This window comes from Triturus cristatus, chromosome 10 (assembly GCF_964204655.1).
Source record: "Triturus cristatus chromosome 10, aTriCri1.1, whole genome shotgun sequence".
NCBI classification, from domain to species: Eukaryota; Metazoa; Chordata; class Amphibia; order Caudata; family Salamandridae; genus Triturus; species Triturus cristatus.
In genome coordinates, this window is record NC_140593.1 from 740,475,983 (window position 1) to 740,495,025 (window position 19,043).

Consider the following 19,043-nt stretch of genomic DNA (forward strand, 5'->3'; position numbering starts at 1 on the left):
GGTTTCCTGCTTGGGGAGGTGCTAGCACCTCCCCAGACAGCCTTTAGTGTATTGGGGCAGGGTGGGCTGAAAGGAATGAGACATGCTTGGGGCACACAAGGTGTTCCTTGCATAGTCCAGTTCAAACCGGCGCTGGGGCACTCCAGCCCCAGCTCTGGCGCGAAACTGGACAAAGGGAAGTGGGTGTAACCACCCCCTCCCAGGTCCCACCCATAAGGCGTGACCTAGCAGGTATCCCAGCCCCCCCAGATTAGTATAAGAGTGGGAGTTGGGCCTCAAGACTTTAGATTATCCAGAACCTGCAAAACTGAACAGAAACTCTGGACCTTCGACATTCGACGAAAGAAGAAGACTGAAGAATCTCCCTTGTAGCCAAGGAGTGGCTACCCTGTGCAAACAGGCACCATCAAGAGACTACCCTTTGCTTTGCGACCGTTCTACGAGGAACCGACTGCAGAGCCCGACCAGAGCCTTGACTTCCAGACTTCTCCGACCCTCATCCACATCTGCAGCAGAGCTGAGATCCGTGGAGGCGACGAGCGACGTGGGACCGGCTACCTGGAAAAAGTGGCTAGTAACTTACAGCGCAGCTTCTGAGGTACCCTCGAAGTTGTGCACCGGAGATTGAGAAGCCCCAACCCCAAGCACCATCTGCACCGAAGATCAGCCCCCCACACTCCACGAGTCCTGCGTGGGGCCCTTCAGCATTTTCCTGCTTGCCGCGTCTGTCCGGTTGCTTGCCCGCTGGCTAGCGGCCTCTGTGACGACGCACCCTGAAATCTTCTGCGCTGGTTTGGCTCCTCCAGACTGGCTCCCGCTTCTCTGCAAAGAAGAAGCACCCCAGACCTTCCTGGTCTGCACCAGAAGCAAGTCCTTCGTTCTTCGTGGGTTCCGCTTGCCAAGGCTTGGTGAGTCCTAGTCCAACTTCGACGCCGCCGACAGCAAGAGCCTTCGTGGGACAGCTCGCCTCCTGGTCCTGGTCGTCCTCGACGCTTCCTGGTCCTCCTGGCTGCAGCGACAAGCTTCACCTTCACCTGCAATCTTCACGACATCGCCTGGTTCCTTACTGGTTCCACGTGGTCACTGGCTAGTGACCTTGACTCTGTCCCTTCTGCTTGCAGGTTTCTTTTCTTCTTGATCCCAGCCTTGGGATCCACCGGACACTCTTCACTGACTGCCTGTCAGCATCTTTCTTCAGGCATCCATAGGAGTCGACGACGAAAACGACGCATCTTCACCCCTATGCACCCGCAGCCTGTGGGCTAGGTAACTTGGGTACTCCGGTGCTCATCAGGATAGTGACTATCCTAGTGTCTAGTTACTGTACTATTGCTATTGACTTTTACGCATTACGCGTGAGTGTTTCCACTCTGCACACGAATCCCGTGGGCCTCCCACTTCCTAACTAACGCTAGTGTAGTGTAGCCCCAGCGATTCCCTAGGCCTAGGCCTATTCTATTTCCGTGACAGTGGTCCTTATACCACTTACTTAGTATATGGTTTGCGTGGCCCCTAGGGCCTAACTGTATTACTTACCTGTGTGACTTAATGTATGCATTAATAAGACTGTGTTGTACTCACCTCTAAACTCATAAAGAGTGCTGAGGGCTTGCTTAGAATAAATACACTTTATTTTATATATATATCTGTTGTGGTGTCCTTTCATTTGGTATTCAAGGGATTATATATGGTATCACAGCTGGCTTCACATGCCATTCAGAGTTTAGCCTAAGACTGCTCTTGTCCATGCTACCACTAGGATAGCTGGTCTATAAGGTTGACTTTACAACCAATCACCATAAGGGTATTTGGACTGATATAAGGTGTACACTAGAACTAGTGACATCATACATCAGGCCAACTTCTCACAGTTACTTACCTGTAATCCTAGTTCTCATCCAGGGGTATACTCATCAAAGTCATAAGCGACCCACCCACCTCCCCGGACGAGCAATGTTTTCTCTTTAAATAAGTGATGTATGGAAGGCAGATCTACTCCGGTGCGGAGGCACCGCCAAAAAGAACTGGCCCAACTGCCACCTGTAGTGCATCATGGGAGCAGGGGGTCACAGGCAGGCCTTAAAGGCACGGTCCCCCTACTCTAATGCCTTAAAGGCAGGGTGTCGGTTTTCTTGGTTTCTTGATACTCTACTGCAGCCTACTGGCGAATGCCTACAATTACATGTTGCCTTATGGCAATAAAGCAGTGCTGTGTTATATTTTGCCTGATGCTTCCTTTTTTCCTTACGGGTTACGGGGGCACTACTATGCAAAAATTATGTAATTTACAGCATTGCCATGTTTTGAACATTATTAGGCTGCATTTATATGTTTTCACATATGTATATATATATGTATATATATGTATTTTCTATATGCTCCGGGATCCCGCACATGGGCGGGGATTATTCATAGATTATGACTTTGATGAGTATACCCCTGGATGAGAACTAGGATTACAGGTAAGTAACTAATCTATATAACTCACAGCCTGAAATCAACTACACTTCCACAGTTGCTCATCTCCTGGTCTATCTACCTGGAAAGTAAAATGCCTTTGTTTCCTAGGCAGCACATTGAGGTTATCAGGGCGCAGTTCATATCTAAGGATATGGAAGAAATAGGTTAACACCTGTATTTACCCAATCACCTGTTATTCTCCGCCCCTCTTCGTAACCTACCCGTAGATATGCTGCTCTGGACTTTACAGGGGTGCAGAGCTGACTTTGAGGAATCTCAGGTTCCCCTGTAGCAAAACACAAGAGGGCCCCCCAGGCATGGGCGTGTGAACATATAGTGCATATGAATACGATACTCTTTAAACTTGAGACAAACACATATTCCAACTCCACATTTGTCAAGCGTGTGCTCTTTGAAAATAAAGAATACCACGTTCTGATACGTCTCAGAACATAGAATACCAACAGCTAGTTGTGGCGCAGTCACTCAGGTCACGTAAGCACCGCACACCACTGAAAGCCAGTACCACTGTTTTATGTCTTTTTTGTATGTCTTAAACTCTCCAGGAAAAGACAAGGGGTAGCGTAACTTGCAAGGGCAACCACCCCCCTTTCAATAGCGCGGATTCAATGAAGCATTCAAGGCGCCCCTCTGCTCACCGTATAGCAAGGTTAAAGTATTCACATCAAACCCCCTCCAGTACGCTTGGTGAGCACAAAACGGGGCTTTTCCCGCTCTCCCGCAAGGACCCTGTACCGGGGTCCAGCCAACGGGAATAGCGGTATGACAAACAAAGGCTCAGGAGTATGTCGCTTCTGCTGAGCGTTCAAGAATGACGAACACATAAGGCGGTGCATATGCACCCTTACCAGACCATCGGGGACTCGGCGTCTCAGCAGGCGAAGTAACTGGCACCTGCTGCTTCCTCCTCTGCGTCTAAAGAACGTCCTTCCGGGTGCGCGATGACATCATCGACACAATCGTCGCGCGGAACTATGGGAGCGGTAGTTCAGTCCCGTATGCCAGCTTCGTCATTGTCTTCCCTGGTGGCATCTTACATCGACCTTTGTTTATTTTGTAAAGTAATGTCCCCACCATCCTATCAGTGTGCAGAAACTCTTCCCAGTGTCACCCCTGTATTCCTTATTCCGGGAACCATTATTGCCATTGTGCGCAGTAACTCCCAGCGTCCTTGTAATTAGTTTCGACACACTAAACAGTTGCCCTTTTTCAACAAGAGGGAAGTGGCTCTTTATTTACTGGCTCCCACCTCCGCACGCCCAACCAGGGACGTGGCATGGCACTCCTTGGCAGCTGTGTATGGGGGTTTTGAACTGCAGGCTGTGTGACTGCCCTGCCTGACCCCAAAGCTCGCTCACTTAGATAAGGGCAGGCATGCATACATTTCTCACCAATGCTAAAAATCGATACATTGTTCGTGCATTGTTCTGTAGCTAAGTTTGCCTGGGTGCTCTTTGTGCCTACTGGCCTCGCGTTGCTGTGTATATGTCCTGCAAACATTATGCAGTACCCTGTTGGTGTAGTGTTCCCGCCTCCATTTACTGCCTCAAAGGTTTTCACAGATGGAGATCTGTTACTTAACGAGCATTAAAAATGCAATAGGTCTCGCCTTTCATTAAGTTAAAGCCATTTGCTTTGCTATACAATACCATTAGCAAAGCAAATGGCTTAAACTTGATCAAAGGTGAGACCTATTGTATTTTCAATGCTTGTTTAAGCCTGGTAGGACTTTGTGATGATGTCATGTTATTAGATGACTGTCAGAACTCCCATATGTCATTCAAAGTGTTGGCAGACTTCTGATGTTCAATGTTCTACTACTGTCAGTTGCCACCTGTGCCTTGGTCACACCAGGGACGGCTCTCTGTACTTCCCAATAAACCTTTACCAGCAACTCTACTCAACTTCCTCATCTCTTCATTGGCGACAGAAGATGGGATTTGGAACTACAATCTACTTGTATATTACAAGATGCCAATTCACTGCAACTCTACATTAATGTGAGTTCCTTTTGCCCAGAAATTGAAGTCTTCATTGATAATAATCATATTCAACTTCTTGTCGACACGGGTGCTCGTATCACCATAGTATCACAAGATAAATATCTCAAGCTTTGGTCCAACAATGGTTTACTACCTCCTGACATACTCACAGTAGCTTTTGAGGGTAGCAAGATAGACTTACTAGGCTATTTTTGGGCAAAAATCTGTGTTTTCAATATAACCATTAATGGTAAAGTGTACGTAGCCAAACGGGACATCAATGTCCTTGGTCTCATACATCACGCTGAATTTGGTCTTGCCATCAAACCTGGTCTGCCAAATCCGGTTTTCATTGATCATCAAGATCATCATAATCTTGTTAAGAATATTAGCTCTACGACGGACACCCAATTAGCCACTTTGTGGGAAACCAAATATGCGAAGATCTTTGAAGATCGTTTGGGTAAGATTACTGATTTTTAACATTTTATCAAGATCAAAGAAGGTACCATACCAATTAAACATAGACTTCGCAATGTTCCTTTAAGTATTAGACGTGACCTTTCTAAGCATTTACAATCTTTTTGTGAGCAAGGCATAATAGAGAAAGTAGAGTCCACTCTTTGGCTTTCTCCCATTGTTTTGGACAAAAAGAGATCTGGGGACTTGAGGATGTTTGTTGATTTGAGGAGCCTTAACAAAGCCATTTGGGTCGATGGCTTTCCCCTTCCGCGTATTGAAGATCTTATCGCAAAAGTAGGGTCCTCTTCCTGGTTCACAAAACTTGATCTCAAAGCTGCTTACCATCAAGTTGAACTACATCCTCAGTCCCGACATCTCACAGCATTTGTCACTCCAGATGGTGTCTCTCAGTTTTGTCTCCTCCCCTTTGGTCTCGCCTCGGCCGCAGCCGTATTCCAAAGATTAATGACCGAAATGTTCAACCATAATCCAAACGTAGTGGTTTTTCAAGACGACATCCTCATTTTCACTCAAAGTGAAGCTGAACATGAAGCCGTCATTGACCAAGTGTTCAATGTCTTAACAAACAGAGGTGTCACTTTGCAAAAAAGTAAATGCATTTTCAAAGTTGGGGAGATTGAGTATCTAGGCCATGTAATCTCCGAATATGGCATCAAACCCAGACCAGGTCTTACAAAAAGTATAGTCGATGCTCCTCCTCCTCAGAACAAAGAACAACTAATGTAATTTCTAGGTCTCTGTGAGCTCTACTCAAAATGTATGAAAGACTTTGCCAAGACCACAGAGTGTTTTAGAGCACTGCTTAAGAAAGGTGCAAGCTATGTATGGTCTGAAGAATGTCAAAAAGGTTTTCAAACTATCAAAAACCATATAGTTCAAGCACCTGCTCTGCAAGCATTCATAGAAGGAAACCAAATGGTTATTACTGTTGATGCTTCTGAGTATGGTTTAGCAGCGATTCTCTCACAATACGCTAATGGAAAGGAATACACAGTCGGATTTGCTTCCAGGACTCTCCGTCCGGTCGAACGGAAGTACTCCGTAATTGAAAAAGAGCTCTTAGCTTGTGTTTGGAGCGTAGAAAAGCTCAAACCATATGTATGGGGTAGATCCTTTATTCTCAAGACTGACCATCGCCCCCTTGTAGGCAACCTCTCTGGTAAAAATGTCAAACGTACCACTGCACGCATAGCACGCTTGTCCACGAAGCTTATTGAATATACCTTTACTGTGAAATACATTCCTGGATGGAAAAATTGTAGAGCAATTTGTCGAGGCTCCCCATTTCAGATTTGGATGATCAAGAATGGGAAAGTGAGGTCGGAGTGTTTTGTAGCACTTATTGGTCAGGACAATTTATCTTTTGCAGAGGAAGATTGGATTGTGCAAATTGACAAGGATCCTATCCTCTAGGAGGTTGCATCTTTAATAAAGAAAGGATGGCCAAAAGATAAGTGTTTGTCACCCGATCTTCAAATGTTCTGGAAAGTTAGTGATGAGCTTTCAGCAGAAGGTGGAAAAATAGTTATGGGTGATAAACTCGTTCCTCCCAATCTCTATTGTGAGAAGATTATTCTAGCTGCGCATTCTGGTCATCTTGGGTCAACCATTACAAAAAGGAAAGTTAGAAATGATTTCTGGTGGCCCAGAATGGACATTCAAATAGATAGTATGGTTAAGAATTGTTCGCGTTGCAACACTAGCGACAAAGTGTTAGTACTTGAAGGTAATATTGAATCTCCTGTTCTTCCTCCCGGTAGAGCCTGGCAAAAAATTGGTATGGACTTTCTCGGTCAATTTCATGTCCTCCCTTCCAGTTCGAGATATTTCTTAGTTCTAATTGACAATCTATCTAGAAGGGTTGAAGTTGAACCCATTTCTGTACCAAATTCAAAAAGTGTCATTAACTGTTTGAACACCATTTTCACAAGAGAAGGGTATCCAGAAGAAATTCTCACCAATAATGGTGTGCAATTTGTGTCACATGAAATGACTTCGTTTTTGCATTCCTGTGGCATAAAACACACCAGAACTCCACTCTATCATCCGCAAAGTATTGGCAAAACAGAGAGGTTTACTAGAGTCGTGGTGGAGCCTTTAGATCTAAATCTTGTGTTTTTCAAGCTATTAAAGATCTTGTTTGGTCATATCGCACCTCACCTCATGTTGCAACCAACTTTTCTCCGTTTGAACTTATGAGGGGCAGAAAAGCGTCTTGTCAAGTGTACCCTTTTTGGATGGTAAAATCTTTTCATCAGGGCAGTGATATGAAATGCTTATGGGAATCTGCATGGAAAACTTCAAGTGAAGTTTGTTCTAAATCTTGTCAATCTTCAAATAGAAAAGAACCCCACAGATTATCTATTGGAGACTGGGTTAGAGTCATAAATCCAGTTTCAGTGAGAAAAGGTAGTTGTCGAATGGTAACTGGTGGAGCACCTCTCGTATTGCCAAGGATCCTTCCTTCTCTCCCAACATTAGTAAATGCAATCAAAATGTTTCAGGAGGGGATGGTGTTTCTTTATGTATTTCTTCTCCTCTTATATTTCCCCAAGAGTTGTTTTATTTAAAGGGGGGGAAGTGTGGTGATGTCATTTTATTAGATGACTGTCAGAACTCCCATATGTCATTCAGAGTGTTGGCAGACTTCTGATGTTCAATGTTCTACTACTGTCAGTTGCCACCTGTGCCTTGGTCACACCAGAGACGGCTCTCTGTACTTCCCAATAAACCTTTACCAACTACTCTACTCTGCTTCCTCATCTCTTTAGACTTGTACACTTTTGAGGTCTTTTTCTGTCAATTTGCATGCTAAACATTGTTCTATTTCTAACCGTTCAAAGTGACAGTCGACCTAATTGTGATATAAATTCAAACTTATCCCTTCTAAATCATTCACCAGTCACAACATCATCCCAAATAGTCAGTAGAAACTTTAAAATTGTCAAAGTAGTCGGAACCCTCACTCTGCGAAGATCAAAAGTAGTATGAACGAAACCGTTCGAACACAGTTCACCAAGTATAACTTTAACTAATTGTGGTTGAAATTGTGCTAACTATTTAAAAAAAAAAGAAGAAAAAACTATTTAAACACAATTTATGATGCTCTCCAGGATTGTATCTTTTATAGATTCACATGCTTGAATCTTCCCCTGTCGTCATGGTGGGAGTCCCACGATAACTGTAAAATAGCAGTATAAAAGCTAAAAGGACAATCTCCCTTGAGAATCAACAGTGTTTAGTAACAAGTTAGCCTCATTAAAGAACATCCAAACTCCAGCCAATCGCATAGCAGACCCCCGAGTATCCATCCCCTGCAGAGCCACCATACCTCGGATTTCTTACCACATGTTGTGTGTTAGGGAGTCTCCTTGAGCTCTGCTCAGTCACAGTGTTTCTACATTGAACTTTCCAACTTTCAGCTAGCAGTTTTTTTCCTCAACCCTCTCTTCAACTGAAGTGCTGCTAAAAAGTGAGTTTACTCCTTATTACTGTATTTTCTGTCATTTCTGCAGAATCTCAGTCTAAAAAAGGGCTGTTTAGGCACTGCAAGACTTGTGGAAAGTCCAGGCTTTTCTCAGAGGACCCTCATAAAGAGTGCTTATACTACCTTTACCCAGATCACAAACCTAAAGACTGTAAGCACTGCCAGAATTTTTTCTCAAAAACCCTCAAGTATCATGAGGGAAGACTTCTCATTTGACTTCAGAAGAGAAGATCTGTGAGGGAATCTGACTCCGAGAGTGAGGAGAGGCCTAATACCTCCTCTAGGAAAAGAAAGGAAGAGGATCCCTCTTCTGGTCAGAGAGATCCAAAGAAAGAAAGATCTCAGAGCAAGGAGTCTTCAGTGAAAAAGAGTGAAAAATAGCAACCTGGCTCGTCTCGGGCACAAAAAAGATCTGGTTTTGCTACTCCTTCTGCATCTCATACTTCCTTGCAAAAAATCTGCCCGTCGTTGGACCTGTTGATGAGGCATTCTCCGCCTACACCGTCGAAAGGAAGTCTCCGCCAACTGTTTTGTCAACGACATCCACGCTTAAGACAACGACTGCTGTCTCCTCGACAAAAATGGGAAGTAGTGATGTCGTCAACGGCTTCGGTGAGGAGTTCGTCATTGACAGTCCAATTGGGTGCTGTGCCGTCGACTAGCGTCTTCTCTCCATCGACGAATACTACTTCACCGTTGGTGCAGACTCTGGTGACGATCCAGTCGACAAGGAAAATGGAAATGCCAGTCTCCAAATCACTTTTACAGGAATTTTCCAAAATCTCTTCCCTGCCTCCCTCTCGCCGCCTGGATTTTTAGGAATCGGAGGATGAAGGTCCGTTTGGCCCTGCTTACAGCCCTTCTCAGCTGAAAGTAAAGTGCCAGGAATCTGAAGAGGAAGATCAACCAGACGACCCTTTGGCATACTTAGAAGGTGATTATTCCTTTTCGGACAGACGCTCTGGAACGCAACACCTGGATACCTTCCAGGAGCATTAGCCATACTATGAGCAGGAGGAGGAGGACCCTCCTCAAGAACCCTCCATTGACGTGCCAATGTCATTAGTCACAGACTTACATTTGATGCTAAAGGACTATTATAAAAGGTTCCCTGAGGCCAGCGTGGTCCAAAAACCAGTTTCTCAGCAGGAGGAGCCTGCCATGACTCCAGTTCAGGAAACTCCACTTGCACCGCAGAAACAGAAGTCCCTGCCTCCTCTGCCGATCTCCACTAGGGCATCCACCTTCTCCCATGCTGCCAGTGGCTTATTCTCCCCAGCAGATATTGACGGCTTCCGCGACCTACTTGAAAGAGCAACAAAACGCTTTGACCATCCTATGCCTGTCAAGCAGGCGGAATGCTTCTTGTACGTTTTCAAAGCTTCCATACAACGTTCTGTTAGGGCAATCCCTATTATCGACTTCTTGTGATAGGAAGGCATCAAGTTAATGAAGAATCCAGCTTCTGTGCCAGCAGTCATTCCAAAACTGGCTAAGAAGTACTGTTCGCCGGAAGACTCTCCGGCATGTCTCATCGGCCATCCGAAGCCTGATTTGGTAATAATGCAGGCGGCTCAAAGAAGATCTGCGAGCCCTGCTTGCCAGTGTTCCACCCCACCATACAAGGAAGGGCATAGGTTAACAATATTGGGAAAAGATTTTCCGCGCTTGCTGCTACAGCCATCAGAGCCTCAAATGCCATGGCCATCCTTGGGAGGTACAGTAGGCAGATGTGGTCAGACATTGCGCCTTTTCTGGAATTTCTGCCCGAAGACAAGAAAAAGGAGGCCAAGGAGATCCTTTCAGCGGGGTAGAGAGCCTCATCGGAGGCCATTGATGTGGCTATGGAGATTGCTCCAACCGCCTTTAGGCAGATGGCAGAAGCTGCAGTGTTGCGCAGGCATGGTTGGCTGAAAGCGACAACATTTCGCCCAGAAGTCCAGGCCAAGGTGCTGGACATGCTATTTGATGGGGAGAACCTGTTCGGCAAGCATGTTGATGAAGCACTTCAGCCTATCAAATCGGACACAGATACTGCAAAATCATTAGCCAATCGGCAACAGAGAAGGTTCGCTTCTTTTCGAGGAAGAGGAAGGGGTCAATTTACAGCTTGGCCCCAACCTCAGCAACGTTTTCAACCTTAATAGCAGCAAGGTTTCCAACCTCAGTACTTCGCCCAGTCCTTTCGGCAGATGCCTCCACCGACTTACTCCAAGGCTCCAGCTCGAAGACGTCACGCATCTGGAGGAAACTCCCATGACGCGGGCAAAAGACAATGAGACTCATCGGGCACCCGCCACCCCAGTCCCACTACATTCGGCTCAGGATTGCTCCAAATTCTTTCTTCAATGGAACTCCATTTCGTCCGGCAGATGGTTGTTAGACGTTTCCAACCACTGTTACACCCTGAAATTTCTTAAACAACCTCTAGATTTTCCCCCCAAGAATATCTGCTCACCGCTATCTGGCGCTTCTCAAAAGGTAGATAAAACTCCTTCTCGACAAGCAGGCAATCAAGGTAGTGCCACACAGTCAGCGCAACTTGGGATTCTACTCCCACTTTTTTCTCATAAAGAAAAGAACCGGAAAATGGAGACAGGTCATGGACCTCAGGTTGTTGAACAAGTTCATCAAAAGTCATCCATTTCAGACGTTGTCGCTCCAGGAGATTCTCCTTCTCTTGGATTCAGGGGATTACATGACCTCTCTGGATCTTCTGGATGCGTATTTTCACACTCCTATTCATCCAAAGCATTGTTGTTTCCTCTGGTTCCAAGTGGCAGGGTGCCACTAGCAGTTCAAGGTGCTGCCTTTTGGGCTAAAATCTGCACCCAGGGTTTTCACCAAATGCTTCTTGCCAGTAGCAGCCTATCTCCGGTGCTCCGGTCACCAGGTTTTTCCCTACCTGGACGATTGGCTGATCAAGGCTCGAACTTTTCAAGATGCAAGAAAGTCCCTGAACGCCTTCCTCTGCCTTTTTCGCTCCCTGGGTCTCAATCTCGACGAAGAGAAGTCTTCACTCCTTCCTTCCAAGTCTCTGGTGCTTCTGGGAGCGAGGTTAGACACCGACCTCAAAATGGCTTTTCCCACAGGCGAAATAATTTCTTGTCTTCTAAAGATGGTTCAGTCCCTTTCTTCAAAAAATTTCATTTCTGTGAGGATTTAGTAATCAATGTTGGGGATGATGTCATCTTGCATTCCTCTGATTCCTCACTGTCTATTGAGAATGAGGCCTCTTCAGGAGGAGCTCGACACCCAATGGATACAAGCTCGAGGCTCTTTTGAGGACACTATATCAATCACTCCTCAGATGTTCAGGGCGATGTCTTGGTGGTCAGTAAGAAGCAATCTCTCACAAGGCCTATCCTTCCTCCCATTAAAGCCTTTGATGGTTATGACAACGGACGCCCCCATGGAGGGATGGGGAGCTCACCTCCAGGAACTTCAGGTTCAGGGGAAATAGTCGAACCAGGAATCTCTATGCCACATCAACCTGTTGGAGCTGAAGGCAGTATTTTTAGGGCTATGATCCTTCCTAATAAGTATAAAAGGCTCATCTATCCTTGTCCGCTCAGACAATACAACCACCATGTTTTACCTACAGAAACAAGGAAGGACGAGGTTTCCGGCCCTCAAGTCTGGTGCAACGAATTTGGAATTGGTTGGTTCTCCATAATATCTCCTTACAGGTCCAGCACGTTCCAGGGTTGCTCAACGAATGAACCGATTCGCTCAGCAGGGATTCCAAGCAATGTCACGAGTGGGAATTGGATGCCATTCAGCTGGAGAAAAAAAAAATCTGTGTTGGGATTCGCCAACCCTGGATCTTTTCGCTACATTACTCAACAAGAAATGTGAATTCTACGCCCGCAAATTCCCTCAGCCAGGTTCCTGAGGGAACGCCTTCCATTATTCCTGGAAAGAGACATTTGCTTACTCGTTCCCTCCATTTCCATTAATCCCCAAAGTCCTACAGAAGTTGAAACAAGAACCTGCCGCTTCATTCTCATTGCCCTGGCGTGGGCAAGCCAGTACTGGTTCACAGAGCTGTTTCGCCTATCGGAGACTTCGCCAATACGTCTTCATCTTTCAGAACGTCTACTTTCAATGGCCAAGGCCAAGTGGTTCATCCACAGATTCAATCTCTTCACTTGTAGGCCTGGCTCCTCACCACACTGAGTTTGGTGACTTAAATATTTCCAAGGAATGCCGTTCCATACTTAACAAGGCCCGTGCTCCCTCCACGGTCAAATGTTATTCAGCCAAATGGAAAAGATTCTGCTCCTAGTGTACAAAGCACTCTTCTTCTCCGGAGGAGATTTTGCCATATCTCTTGTTGCTGGCAAAAGCTGGCCTTTCTCATTTTTCGGTAAAAGTTAATTTGGCCGCGATTTCAAGGTATAGGAGACTTTTGAGCCAGTCGTCCCTATGGTCATGCAGATTGGTAAAGGAATTTCTGAAGGGTATTTTCAGAGCCTACCCGCCGGTTCGACCTGCTCTGGTGCTCTGGCAATTGAACATTGTGTTGTCTCATCTCATGAAAGCGCCATTTGAGCCAATCCACAAGTGTGACATAAATTTGCTCTCTTGGAAGGTGGTGTTCCTATTAGCCATCACGTTTGCTAGAAGCATTAGTGAAATTCAGGCTTTCACAGCAACGGAACCTTACCTTCAATTCCAGCAGGATAGACTGGTAATAAACACTAATCCCTTGTTCATACCCAAGGTGCCTACCACTTTTCATCTGAATGAACCTGTAGTCCGGCCTTCATTCTTTCCTGCTCCGTCTAAACCAGCAGAGAGAGCGCTGCCTTCCTTGGACATCAACTAATGTTTAAAGTTCTACCTTCAAGTCTTTTCCCAAATCTACTCAACTACCTTCTCTGCCCCTAGGAAGGGTGAGGCTTTGACTAGAACGTCAATTGCTTGTTGGGTTTCTTCTACTATAACCTACTGCCACGAAAGGGCGGGTTGCCCGCTTTCTTCTAAAGCGACTGCCCATTCCCCGAGAAAGATGGCAATGTCCCCGGCCCTGTTTGCCGGTGTGTCCCTACTAGACAACTGTAGGGCAGCGACATGGACAAGTGTCCATACCTTCACAAGGCCCTACTGCCTGGATACTTTGCGAAAGACGGATGCTGCAGTTGGCCAAGCAGCCTTTCGTCATCTGTTCGCTTAAGGTAAGCCTCAGTTACTGAGGTTTATTAAGAATTGTTTATTATCATTATTATTGATATGATTAATATTAATATCGATATTATCTCTGGCAAATATTTTGTATGTGTATGTTTATATGTATATTTTATACCCGCAAAGTTTGAGTTGATTAGTTCAGTTTAGGTGATGACACCATGTCGCACGGTGGGATGGTTCACCTGTTTTTCCCACCTCCAATTGACATTATGTGCTGATTACTAGTCTGATTCAGACATGTGAATCTATAAAAGATATAGTCCCGGAGAAAAAACAAGTTACTTACCTGTACAATGTAGTTCTCCAGCAGTGATATCTTTTACAGATTCACATGGGGCGCTCCATCCTCCCCTTACAGGTGAACCATTCCATACCCCTATTATTTTACTAACTACACTTGTCCTTGAAATCTGAGGTACGGTGGCTCTGCAGGAGAAGGATACTTCGGGGTCTGCAATGTGATTGGCTGGAGTTTGAATGTTCTTTAGAGAGGCTAACAGGTTACTAATTGCTGTTGATTCTCAAGGGAGATTGTCCTTTTAGCTTTTATACTGCTATTTTACTGTTATCGTGGTACACCCACTATGACGACGGGGGAATATTCAAACATGTGAATCTATAAAAGATATCAATGCTGGATATCAATGCTGGAGAAATACACTGTACAGGTAAGTAACTTGTTTTTTCAGTTCAATTGTGTTGGACTATGAAGATGAAGTGAATTGATTTGAATCATGTAATCGCTCCAGATGATTTAGCTGTTTTGTTTAAATTGGTGTAGCTTTTGACTGAGTTCAATGTGATGATCCTCTTGTTAATGGGAATTGATTTGAATGAATATTGTATTAAATCTTGTTTTTCGAAGTTTTTTCCTTGTTACACGAAGAAAATACCCATGATTTATATAATTAAACAGTGTATTTATGAATTATTTTTTTTCTCCTCAAAGAAACCTTATGAATTTCTTAAATATAGGTACCATGTGGATTTCTGTTTTTTTCTATTTTTTTAGTAAATATGTGCTGTGCCATTCATGGTTATTTAAATTCAAACTGGTATAACTAAGTAAGATTATTACGTGTTGTTGATTTATTTGCATACAAATCAGTTATATTTGAATCATAGTTACAGCTGTGCCTTTGATTGGATTGGCTATTCATCCGAGTGCAATATTTCAATTAATAAGTAGTTCATTCTGCCAGCTATCAGCATCATACCTATATGATAGTGGCACTAGGTACTGCATTTGTATTTATTTAATGCTTCATACCCTGATGGGTTGCTGAAGTGTATTTGTTAATTAATATCACACTAGTGCATAGAGACTGTTTAAACAGTTTCCACATTTTTTCTGCACATTTACTAATTTCTCATGTTTGCATTTCTTTTTGTAGATGATTTAAGAACAGTGTGCTCTAGACTTCCACACAATAAGTAAGTATTGTAATGTAGGATTCGAATGGCACTTACTACCCCTAAAAGAGGGGGGGGGGGGGTTTGAAGCATTTATACGCATGGATAGCACTTTGCACTGTGTGGTTCTTTTACTCTTCCTTCATTCATTAATACAGTATCAAGTGGTATTGGCAAAACCTTGTTACCTCAGAGTTCTAAATTAGTCTGCGGTTAAGCTGGAAAAAAATCTTTTTTAACATATGTGTTCCCTGGGGTTCAAGTAAAAGTGGAAACTAATGTGTCACAAAGGAGGTGAATTGGATGGAAAGTGGAAGAATCATAAGAAAGCAAGGCTAAACACTGGATAAAGAAGGTGTAGAGATTATGGGTGGACCTTGAAAGGCATGTGTTAAGGATGCAAATAAATACTGGGGGTAAAAGACACCGTCTAGGGTGGCAAGTGCTGGTGAGGTGTCTTCGTCTCAGGTTGACTTATTAACCTATTTGCAAACAGTCAACTAAAGGTAGCTTATTAGTTTCACAGGATCTTGCAATATTATTTGCAAGTTTATCTTGAATTCTGTGTATTTGGCAGATTCTGTCTGTGAGACTCCATGCCCATAATTGGTTACTTTTGAGTTGGAACTGATTAACAACTCGTGTTTTTTGTTTGGTGAGGATTGCATGGGTTCTCGGCATGTCTCCTGAAGATTAGAAGTCAACAGATTGTTGTATAGGAACTTTTTAAGTCTTGCCTGCATGAGCACTTCTGCGCTAGTAAATATGCTCTTGCTTTCAAGAGTTATTGTCTTGAATAGGGGGCTTGGAGCCTGCCCATTGCTTATCATTTGCAGGCTTCATTGTGTCTCTCGTTTGCTGCCTTCTAATTGGACAGCATGAGCCCTCCTCACTACCTCCTGTTTTTTCAAGTACTGATAGCATCAAATTTATTAAAGTCCTACCTCTGCTGGCGCAGTGATTCACGTACTATTTGTTTTTTGTCCATGTTATTTATTTTTCCGCATCCCAACCGCCCCGCCATGGTTGCTATTTATAATCCTGATTGCTACTTATAGTCCTGGTTGCTACTTAACCCTCCCACCCGCCCGTCCTGGTTGCTACTTATCCCTCCCACCCGCCCGTCCTGGTTGCTACTTATCCCTCCCACCCACCCGCCCGTCCTGGTTGCTACTTATCCCTCCCACCCACCCGCCCGTCCTGGTTGCTACTTATCCCTCCCACCCGCCCGTCCTGGTTGCTACTTATCCCTCCCACCCGCCCGTCCTGGTTGCTACTTATCCCTCCCACCCGCCCGCCCTGGTTGCTACTTATCCCTCCCACCCACCCGCCCGTCCTGGTTGCTACTTATCCCTCCCACCCACCCGCCCGTCCTGGTTGCTACTTATCCCTCCCACCCACCCGCCCGTCCTGGTTGCTACTTATCCCTCCCACCCGCCCGTCCTGGTTGCTACTTATCCCTCCCACCCGCCCGTCCTGGTTGCTACTTATCCCTCCCACCCGCCCGTCCTGGTTGCTACTTATCCCTCCCACCCGCCCGTCCTGGTTGCTACTTATCCCACCCACCCGCTACTTATCCCACCCACCCACCCGCCCGTCCTGGTTGCTACTTATCCCACCCACCCGCCCGTCCTGGTTGCTACTTATCCCACCCACCCGCCCGTCCTGGTTGCTACTTATCCCACCCACCCGCCCGTCCTGGTTGCTACTTTCCTGGTTGCTACTTATCCCACCCACCCGCCCGTCCTGGTTGCTACTTATCCCACCCACCCGCCCGTCCTGGTTGCTACTTATCCCACCCACCCGCCCGTCCTGGTTGCTACTTATCCCACCCACCCGCCCGTCCTGGTTGCTACTTATCCCACCCACCCGCCCGTCCTGGTTGCTACTTATCCCACCCGCCCGTCCTGGTTGCTACTTATCCCACCCGCCCGTCCTGGTTGCTACTTATCCCACCCACCCGCCCGTCCTGGTTGCTACTTATCCCACCCACCCGCCCGTCCTGGTTGCTACTTATCCCACCCACCCGCCCGTCCTGGTTGCTACTTATCCCACCCACCCACCCGCCCGTCCTGGTTGCTACTTATCCCACCCACCCACCCGCCCGTCCTGGTTGCTACTTATCCAGCCCACCCGCCCGTCCTGGTTGCTACTTATCCCACCCGCCCGTCCTGGTTGCTACTTATCCCACCCACCCGCCCGTCCTGGTTGCTACTTATCCCACCCACCCGCCCGTCCTGGTTGCTACTTATCCCACCCACCCGCCCGTCCGGGTTGCTACTTATCCCACCCACCCGCCCGTCCTGGTTGCTACTTATCCCACCCACCCGCCCGTCCTGGTTGCTACTTATCCCACCCACCCGCCCGTCCTGGTTGCTACTTATCCCACCCACCCGCCCGTCCTGGTTGCTACTTATCCCACCCACCCGCCCGTCCTGGTTGCTACTTATCCCACCCACCCGCCCGTCCTGGTTGCTACTTATCCCACCCACCCGCCCGTCCTGGTTGCTACTTATCCCACCCACCCGCCCGTCCTGGTTGCTACTTATCCCACCCACCCGCCCGTCCTGGTTGCTACTTATCCCACCCACCCGCCCGTCCTGGTTGCTACTTATCCCACCCACCCGCCCGTCCTGGTTGCTACTTATCCCACCCACCCGCCCGTCCTGGTTGCTACTTATCCCACCCACCCGCCCGTCCTGGTTGCTACTTATCCCACCCACCCGCCCGTCCTGGTTGCTACTTATCCCACCCACCCGCCCGTCCTGGTTGCTACTTATCCCACCCACCCGCCCGTCCTGGTTGCTACTTATCCCACCCACCCGCCCGTCCTGGTTGCTACTTATCCCTCCCACCCGCCCGTCCTGGTTGCTACTTATCCCTCCCACCCGCCCGTCCTGGTTGCTACTTATCCCTCCCACCCGCCCGTCCTGGTTGCTACTTATCCCTCCCACCCGCCCGTCCTGGTTGCTACTTATCCCTCCCACCCGCCCGTCCTGGTTGCTACTTATCCCTCCCACCCGCCCGTCCTGGTTGCTACTTATCCCTCCCACCCGCCCGTCCTGGTTGCTACTTATCCCTCCCACCCACCCGTCCTGGTTGCTACTTATCCCTCCCTCCCACCCGTCCTGGTTGCTACTTATCCCTCCCTCCCACCCGTCCTGGTTGCTACTTATCCCTCCCACCCACCCGTCCTGGTTGCTACTTATCCCTCCCACCCACCCGTCCTGGTTGCTACTTATCCCTCCCACCCACCCGTCCTGGTTGCTACTTATCCCTCCCACCCACCCGCCTGTCCTGGTTGCTACTTATCCCTCCCTCCCACCCACCCGCCTGTCCTGGTTGCTACTTATCCCTCCCTCCCACCCACCCGCCCGTCCTGGTTGCTACTTATCCCTCCCTCCCACCCACCCGCCCGTCCTGGTTGCTACTTATCCCTCCCTCCCACCCGCCCGTCCTGGTTGCTACTTATCCCTCCCACCCACCCGCCCGTCCTGGTTGCTACTTATCCCTCCCACCCACCGGCCCGTCCTGGTTGCTACTTATCCCTCCCACCCACCCGCCCGTCCTGGTTGCTACTTATCCCTCCCACCCACCCGCCCGTCCTGGTTGCTACTTATCCCTCCAACCCACCCGCCCGTCCTGGTTGCTACTTATCCCTCCCACCCACCCGCCCGTCCTGGTTGCTACTTATCCCTCCCACCCACCCGCCCGTCCTGGTTGCTACTTATCCCACCCACCCGCCCGTCCTGGTTGCTACTTATCCCTCCCACCCACCCGCCCGTCCTGGTTGCTACTTATCCCTCCCACCCACCCGCCCGTCCTGGTTGCTACTTATCCCTCCCACCCACCCGCCCGTCCTGGTTGCTACTTATCCCTCCCACCCACCCGCCCGTCCTGGTTGCTACTTATCCCTCCCACCCACCCGCCCGTCCTGGTTGCTACTTATCCCTCCCACCCACCCGCCCGTCCTGGTTGCTACTTATCCCTCCCACCCACCCGCC

At 47.4% G+C, this 19,043-nt stretch overlaps 1 protein-coding gene across 2 annotated transcripts in view; it reads left to right on the top strand.

Moving 5' to 3' along the window:
* The window catches only part of INTS15 (integrator complex subunit 15), a 191,778-nt gene that overhangs the window by 68,883 nt on the left and 103,852 nt on the right, over nucleotides 1-19,043 (top strand). For both annotated transcript variants that reach the window (XM_085628238.1, XM_085628237.1), the window contains exon 7: nucleotides 15,021-15,060. In XM_085628238.1, coding sequence (XP_085484364.1) covers nucleotides 15,021-15,060 — 40 coding nt within the window. The remainder of the gene's footprint in view (nucleotides 1-15,020; nucleotides 15,061-19,043) is intronic.